The 8,013-nt window shown below is 59.8% G+C and overlaps 1 protein-coding gene across 1 annotated transcript in view; it reads left to right on the top strand.

The window, feature by feature from the left end:
* Positions 1-6,936, top strand: part of C2CD3 (C2 domain containing 3 centriole elongation regulator) — a 58,469-nt gene extending 51,533 nt beyond the window's left edge. Inside the window, exons 32-33 of the mRNA XM_054391114.1 lie at positions 73-175; positions 6,798-6,936. Coding sequence (XP_054247089.1) covers positions 73-175; positions 6,798-6,920 — 226 coding nt within the window. The 3' untranslated portion in view covers positions 6,921-6,936. The remainder of the gene's footprint in view (positions 1-72; positions 176-6,797) is intronic.
* The last annotated feature ends 1,077 nt before the right edge of the window (positions 6,937-8,013 follow it).

Consider the following 8,013-nt stretch of genomic DNA (forward strand, 5'->3'; position numbering starts at 1 on the left):
AGGGGGGGTTGGAAGCTCTCCAGAGAAGACTCCACAACCTCTCTGGGCTGGTTCCTTGACAGTTCTGCTCAGACCTGATCCTGTTGTTGTTCCAAACTTCTTCCTTCCCCCCCAGGAGATGGAGGCCTCCCTGAGGCTGCTCAGCATTTCTGCTCCACCTTCCACAGCTCTGAAGGTAAGTAGAGGACATCCCAGACATCCTCTCCTTCCCTGGCCTAGGTTAGCTGAGCTGGGTTGGAGCTGGTGGCTCCCAAATCAAGCCAAAGAGAACCTTTCTGATGTCTCTTCTCTCCCTGAGAGTCATTTTCAGCATCCAGAGAATCACAGAATGGGTTGGGTTGGAAGGGAATCATCAGAGGTCATCTACTGCAGCCAGCAGGGACAGCCCCACCCAGAGCAGGCTGCTCAGAGCCCCAGAGAAGCTCAGCTGGGCTGGTGCCAGCCCTGGGGCAGCTCTCACCTCTCTGGGCACCCTGGGACCCTCAGGGTCAAACATTTCTCCCTCCTCTCCAGTCTGAGTCTCCCTCTTGGAGCTCCAAACCATCCCCCATGGTCCTGTCCCCACAGGCCCTGCTCAGAACTCTGTCCCCAGCTTTCTTCTCAGCCCCTTCCAGCCCTGCAAGGCCACCAGAAGCTCTCCCTGCAGCCTTCTCTCCTCCAGCCTCAACTCCCCCAACTCTGCCAGCCTGGATCCCAGCAGAGCCCTTCCAGCCCTCCCAGCATGGCTGTGGCCTCCTCTGGCCCTGCTCCAGCAGCTCCCTGCCTGTGCTGAGGCCTCCAGAGCTGCCCCAGCACTCAGGAGGTCTCCCCAGGGCTGCTCTCCAGCCTGGATGGACCCCAGGGGTTGTCCCAGCCTGGCCCTTGGCCTTGTTGCCCCTCCTGAGCTTCCCCTGCTCCCACTCCTCCACCCTGTCCAGGTCCCTCTGGATGGATCCTGCCCCTCAGGTGTGTCCCCAGCACCACCCAGCTTGGTGTCAACCCCCCAGGGCCATCAAACCCTGGCCCCAAGCAGCCTCTCCACAAGTTTCATGGGCAGGACCTGGCTCTTGGCCTTGTTGCCCCTCCAGAGCTTGCTGCCTGCATGGCTGGTGGCACTCAGGCTCTGGTGGCAGCAGTTTGTCTCCATGCAGCAGTGAAGGCTTCTCCTCTCCTCTGGGGTCAGTGGCAGTGGTTGGTTCTCTCTCCACACCTCCATAGCTTCCCTTGGTGCTCAGGAGGCACAACTGCAAGGCTGCAGCTTGGAGTTGTCCCCCAGGTGTAGATCTTTGTGACCAGGATGAGCTGAGGGAGGCTGCAGCCTGGGAGAGGCATCAGGGGACTTGGGCAGAGGGAGGAGTGGGATGGGGGGAGGGATTGTAGCTCATCCAGGGAAGCTGCTGACTGCCTTGACAGAACCCAGCATGGAGGGGTGGGAAGGGACCTCTGGAGCTCCCCCAGTCCAACCCCCCTGCTCCAGCAGGGCCCCCACAGCAGCCTCCCCAGGAGCACAGTGCCCAGGGGGGGTTGGAAGCTCTCCACACAAGGAGACTCCACAACCTCTCTGGGCAGCCTGCTCCAGGCCTCCAGCACCCTCACCCCAAACAACTTTCTCCTCCTCTCCAGCTGCCACCTCCTGCCTTCCACTTTGTGCCCCTTGGGCTGTCCCTGGGCAGCACTCAGCAGATGCCAGCCCCAGGCTCTTGCCCCCCACAGCCCCTTGAGCTCTTGCTGAGCATTGCTCAGCTCCCCTCTGGGGCTGCTCTTCTGCAGGCTCTCAGCCCCAGGGCTCTCAGCCTTTGCTGCTCCCAGAGCTGCTCCAGGCCCCTCAGCATCTCCCCAGCCTGCCCTGGCCTCTCTCCAGCACTTCTCAGTCTCTCTGGGGCTGGGCAGCCCAGACCTGGAGCCAGCACTGCAGCTGTGGCCTGGCCAGGGCAGAGTATAGAGGCAGCAGAACCTCCCTTGACCTGCTGCTGGCCACACTCTTCTTGATGCTCCCCAGGACTCCTTTGTCCTCCTTGGCCTCCCCCAGGGCACCTTGCTGGCTGCTGGTCCCCTCCTTGCCCCCCAGCACCCCCAGCTCCTTCTCCTTGGAGCTTCAGGGAGTGCTGAATACCTCAGGAGGCCCTCAGCTGCCCTTCAGCAGCTCAGTGCCAGGCTCAGCTGCAGCTCATCCTCTGCTGTAGCTCAGCCCTGGCCCAGCCTCCAAGGCCCTCTCTGGAGCCCATGAAGCTCTCAGGGAGGTCCAGCTGGCACCAGGGGCTCTGCTGTCTCATAGTCTGCTGCCTGAATTAGCCTGGAGCAGCTCAGCTGCTAAATCTGGGCCTGTTTGCTGTCTGCACAGCTCAGCTGGCAGCTGGGGCTGCAACCTGAGCTGCTCCCCTTGGGCATCACCCAGCACCTCTCCCTCACGTGGCAGCTGGCAACCCTCCCTCCTGGCCCCCCCAAAGCCTCCTTCCACCTCGTCCCCCACAGGTCTCCTTCCCCCATCCTGGCCTCCCAAAGGTCTCCTTCCCCCCCCCTCTCAGTCTCCCAAAGGTTTCCTTCCCTTCCTCTCAGTCTCCCAAAGGTCTCTTTCCATGTCCTGGTCTCCCAACAGTCTCCTTCCCCACCTCCCAATCTCCCAAAGGTCTCCTTCCCCCTCTCCTGGTCTCCTTCCCTCCAACCCTGGCCTCCAAACCTCAATTCCAGCACACTGAAGACCTCCAAACGTCCATTCCCAAGGCCTTGGAGCCTTCCAAACCTCCACTCCTAGGCCTTGAAGCCCTCCAGACCTCCATTCCAACACCTTGAACCCCTCCAGACCTCCATTCCAGCACCTTGAACCCCTCCAGACCTCCATTCCAACACCTTGAACCCCTCCAGACCTCCATTCCAGCACCTTGAACCCCTCCAGACCTCCATTCCAGCACCTTGAACCCCTCAAACCTCCATTCCAACACCTTGAACCCCTCCAGACCTCCATTCCAGCACCTTGAACCCCTCCAGACCTCCATTCCAACACCTTGAACCCCTCAAACCTCCATTCCAACACCTTGAACCCCTCCAGACCTCCATTCCAACACCTTGAACCCCTCCAGACCTCCATTCCAACACCTTGAACCCCTCCAGACCTCCATTCCAACACCTTGAACCCCTCAAACCTCCATTCCAACACCTTGAACCCCTCCAGACCTCCATTCCAGCACCTTGAACCCCTCCAGACCTCCATTCCAGCACCTTGAACCCCTCCAGACCTCCATTCCAGCACCTTGAACCCCTCCAGACCTCCATTCCAACACCTTGAACCCCTCAAACCTCCATTCCAACACCTTGAACCCCTCCAGACCTCCATTCCAGCACCTTGAACCCCTCCAGACCTCCATTCCAACACCTTGAACCCCTCAAACCTCCATTCCAGCACCTTGAACCCCTCCAGACCTCCATTCCAACACCTTGAACCCCTCCAAACCTCCATTCCAACACCTTGAACCCCTCCAGACCTCCATTCCAGCACCTTGAACCCCTCCAGACCTCCATTCCAGCACCTTGAACCCCTCCAGACCTCCATTCCAACACCTTGAACCCCTCAAACCTCCATTCCAACACCTTGAACCCCTCCAGACCTCCATTCCAACACCTTGAACCCCTCCAGACCTCCATTCCAACACCTTGAACCCCTCAAACCTCCATTCCAAGACCTACAAGGCTGAAACCAGTTGGCTTTCCCCCAAGCCCTCGGCAGGCAGCAGTCAGCCCCCCCTGGGCTGGTTGTGAGGTTTCCTTCCCCCCCCCACTGCCCTCCCCTGGGCCCTGCTCCAGGGCTGTGTTGGGCTGGGGCCAGGCAGGGATGGAAGGCAGGGCAGGAGCTGTTTGTGCCCAGCTCTGCCCTGGCAGAGGCTGCTTTGGAGGTCAGGAGTGCTGTAAACAGGACAGGGCAGCTGTCTGCTGCTGCTGCTGCAACCCTCTTGAGAAGCAGCAGGGTTGGGAAAGATCTTGGAAGGTGATGGAGGCCAAGCATGAGCTCAGCACTGCCCCAGCACCACCACCCCATGGCCCTCAGCACCACAGCTCCACACCTGCCAACCCCCTCCAGCCAGGGGGACTCCACCACTGCCCTGGGCAGCCTGGCACAGGCCTGGGCACCCCTCACAGGGCCACAACTTGGTCCTCAGGGACAACCTCAACCTCCCCTGGGACAACCTGAGGCTGTTCCTTCTCATCCTGTCACTTATTCCTTGGCAGAAGAGACCAAGCCCCAGCTGGCTGCAAGCTGCTCTCAGGGAGCTGCAGAGAGCCACAAGGTCTCCCCTCAGCCTCCCCTGCTGCAGCCTCAACCCCCCCAGGGCCCTCAGCTGCTCCTCAGAGGCCTGGACAACCCTCACAGGGCAGAAATGATTCCTCATGGCCAAGCTAAACCTCTCCTGGGGTGACTTGAGGCCATCTCCTCTTGTCCTGTCCCTTGTTCCTTGGCAGAGGAGACCAAACCCCAGCTGGCTCCAAGCTCCTCTGAGGGAGCTGCAGACAGTTAAAGACTTCATGAAAGGGCTGCAGAGGACAACTGCCCTCAAGCACAGAAGGGGTTGGGTTGGAAGGGACCTCCCAAGGACATCTAAGTCCAACCCCAGCCCCCACCCAAACCCTACCTGCTGCTTCCCAGACATCTGGAACAGCAAAAGGTGTTGGGAAGAGGAAGCAAGAGGGGGGAGGGAGGGAGGAAGGGGACCAGGCTGCCCAGGGAGGTGGTAGAGTCCCCAGCCCTGGAGGTGCTCAAGAAACTTGTGGAGAGGCTGCTTGGGGCCAGGGTTTGATGGCCCTGGGGGGTTGACACCAAGCTGGGTGGTGCTGGGGACACACCTGAGGGGCAGGATCCATCCAGAGGGACCTGGACAGGGTGGAGGGGTGGGAGCAGGGGAAGCTCAGGAGAGGCAACAAGGCCAAGGGCCAGGTCCTGCAGCTGGGCTGGGATAACCCCTGGGGTCCATCCAGGCTGGAGAGCAGCCCTGGGGAGACCTCCTGAGTGCTGGGGCAGCTCTGGAGGCCTCAGCACAGGCAGGGAGCTGCTGGAGCAGGGCCAGAGGAGGCCACAGCCATGCTGGGAGGGCTGGAAGGGCTCTGCTGGGATCCAGGCTGGCAGAGTTGGGGGAGTTGAGGCTGGAGGAGAGAAGGCTGCAGGGAGAGCTTCTGGTGGCCTTGCAGGGCTGGAAGGGGCTGAGAAGAAAGCTGGGGACAGAGTTCTGAGCAGGGCCTGTGGGGACAGGACCATGGGGGATGGTTTGGAGCTCCAAGAGGGAGACTCAGACTGGAGAGGAGGGAGAAATGTTTGACCCTGAGGGTGGTGAGAGCCTGGCCCAGGGTGCCCAGAGAGGTGAGAGCTGCCCCAGGGCTGGCACCAGCCCAGCTCAGGCTGTTTGGGGCTCTGAGCAGCCTGCTCTGGCTGGGGCTGTCCCTGCTGGCTGCAGGGGGTTCCCCTGGTTGACCTCTGAAGGTCCCTTCCCACCCAAACCTTTCAGTGATTCTCTGACTCTGTGAACTCCTCAGGCTTTGCTTAACAGCTTCCTCCCAGAGCTCCATCTCCTGAGCCTGCTCAGCACCACCACCCAAACCCCAGCAACCTCCAAACCTTCTTCTTCCTCACCAAACCTCTTTCCTGCCCCAGCTGGGAGCACCTCGAAGCCAGGAGCCTGCAGGAGCAGGGCCCTGACCTATTTCTCCTGCCTGGGAGCTATCACCTCAGGTGACCTTTCCCCAGCCTCTGTGCCCAGCCAAGGGCTGGAGAAGCAGCCCAGAGATGTGGGTGGGAGGTCAGGGGGGAGGATCAAGTGTCCAGCCCAGCTCTGCTCTCCAGGAGCCCTTCCTGGCATGTCCTGCAGCAGCTCCACTCTCCTCACCCTCTGAAGGCAGCTGGGGGTGGACCTGGAGCTGGACCTGGACCTGGAGCAGGAGCTGGAGCTCTCCTCTCTGTGCTTCATCCTGTCCCTGAAGTAACTGGGGAGGGTCTGGGCACTGAGAGGCTCCAGCCCTGAAGCTGCTGCAAGGTCTGGGAGGAAGCTGAAAGCAAGGCTGGGAATAAATCAGGGAAGGGTTTTGGTTGGAAGAGACCTTTAAGGTGATGGAGTCCAAGCATGGCCTCAGCACCACAGCTGAGGGAGACTCAGACTTGATCTAAGGGACCAGATGCCAGGACAAGGAGCAATGGACACAAACTGGAAGCCAGGGACTGGGAACTGCTGGAGAAAGTCCAGGGGAGGCTGGGGAGATGCTGAGGGGCCTGGAGCAGCTCTGGGAGCAGCAAAGGCTGAGAGCCCTGGGGCTGAGAGCCTGCAGAAGAGCAGCCCCAGAGGGGAGCTGAGCAATGCTCAGCAAGAGCTCAAGGGGCTGTGGGGGGCAAGAGCCTGGGGCTGGCATCTGCTGAGTGCTGCCCAGGGACAGCCCAAGGGGCACAAAGTGGAAGGCAGGAGGTGGCAGCTGGAGAGGAGGAGAAAGTTGTTTGGGGTGAGGGTGCTGGAGGCCTGGAGCAGGCTGCCCAGAGAGGTTGTGGAGTCTCCTTGTGTGGAGAGCTTCCAACCCCCCCTGGGCACTGTGCTCCTGGGGAGGCTGCTGTGGGGGCCCTGCTGGAGCAGGGGGCTTGGACTGGGGGAGCTCCAGAGGTCCCTTCCCACCCCTCCCCATGTTGGGGTTCTGTGAAACCTCCTCTGAGGAGAAGCAGTGAGACCTCTCCTGAGGCTCTCTCCTGTGTGTCCCTCTCCAGCTGCTCCATGTCCTGCTGCTTGCTGTGGTCAGGTGATGGCTGCAGGGCTTTGACTTCTCCTTCCTCCTCTCCCCAGAGCAGCAGTGCCCAGGCTGTGCCCAGGGGCATCCCTTACCGGAGGCCAAACCATCCCAGGCCTGCAGCTGCCCTCTCAGAGGAGGAGGCCAGAAGGATTGCCAGGATCTTCTCTGCCCAGCTCTCCAAGAAGGACTAACCCTGGCCACCAGCTGCTTCCCAGGCTCCCATGTCTGTCCTGCAGGCTCCTCCAAGGAGGAGCAGATGGAAACTGCAGCTCAGGCTCTGCTGGTTTTGGTGTCTCATTAGAGGGACTTAAAGCTTGGTGGCCAACCAAGAGGAGCTGAGAGACCAGGGCAGGCCCAGCATGAGTCTCACCACCCCTCTGGGTCACCACCAAGCCAGTGCCTGGGCTCCAGATGCTCCATCTGGGGGCTTTTATTCCTGGGAATTTTCTGTGGTGGATCTTTCTTTGAGCTAAGAGAAAGCAGCTCAGGCTGGGACTGCTCCTTGGGCCTCAGCAGGAGCGTGGAGAACATCACAGCTTGGTCAGCTGAAGGGCTCAGGACTTGGTCACTTGAGGAATATCAGGACCTGGACAGTGAAGAACATCAGGACTTAGTCAGCTGAAGGACTTCAGGTCTTGGTCAGCTGCAGAACTTCAGGACCTGGTTGGTTTGATGAACTTCAGAACTTGGTCACCTGAAGAATGTCAGGACTTGGTCACTTGAAGGCCATCAGGACTTGGGCAGGTGAAGAACTTCAGAACCTGGTCAGCTGGAGAACATCAGATGGAGATCATCAGAACCTGGTCAGCTGGAGAACATCAGATGGAGGTCATCAGAACCTGGTCAGCTGGAGAACATCAGATGGAGGTCATCAGAACCTGGTCAGCTGGAGAACATCAGATGGAGATCATCAGAACCTGGTCAGCTGGAGAACATCAGATGGAGGTCATCAGAACCTGGTCAGCTGGAGAACATCAGATGGAGGTCATCAGAACCTGGTCAGCTGGAGAACATCAGATGGAGGTCATCAGAACCTGGTCAGCTGGAGAACATCAGATGGAGGTCATCAGAACCTGGTCAGCTGGAGAACATCAGATGGAGGTCATCAGAACCTGGTCAGCTGGAGAACATCAGATGGAGGTCATCAGAACCTGGTCAGCTGGAGAACATCAGATGGAGGTCATCAGAACCTGGTCAGCTGGAGAACATCAGATGGAGGTCATCAGAACCTGGTCAGCTGGAGAACATCAGATGGAGGTCATCAGAACCTGGTCAGCTGGAGAA

This window comes from Indicator indicator, chromosome 1 (genome assembly GCF_027791375.1).
Source record: "Indicator indicator isolate 239-I01 chromosome 1, UM_Iind_1.1, whole genome shotgun sequence".
Taxonomy (NCBI): Eukaryota; Metazoa; Chordata; class Aves; order Piciformes; family Indicatoridae; genus Indicator; species Indicator indicator.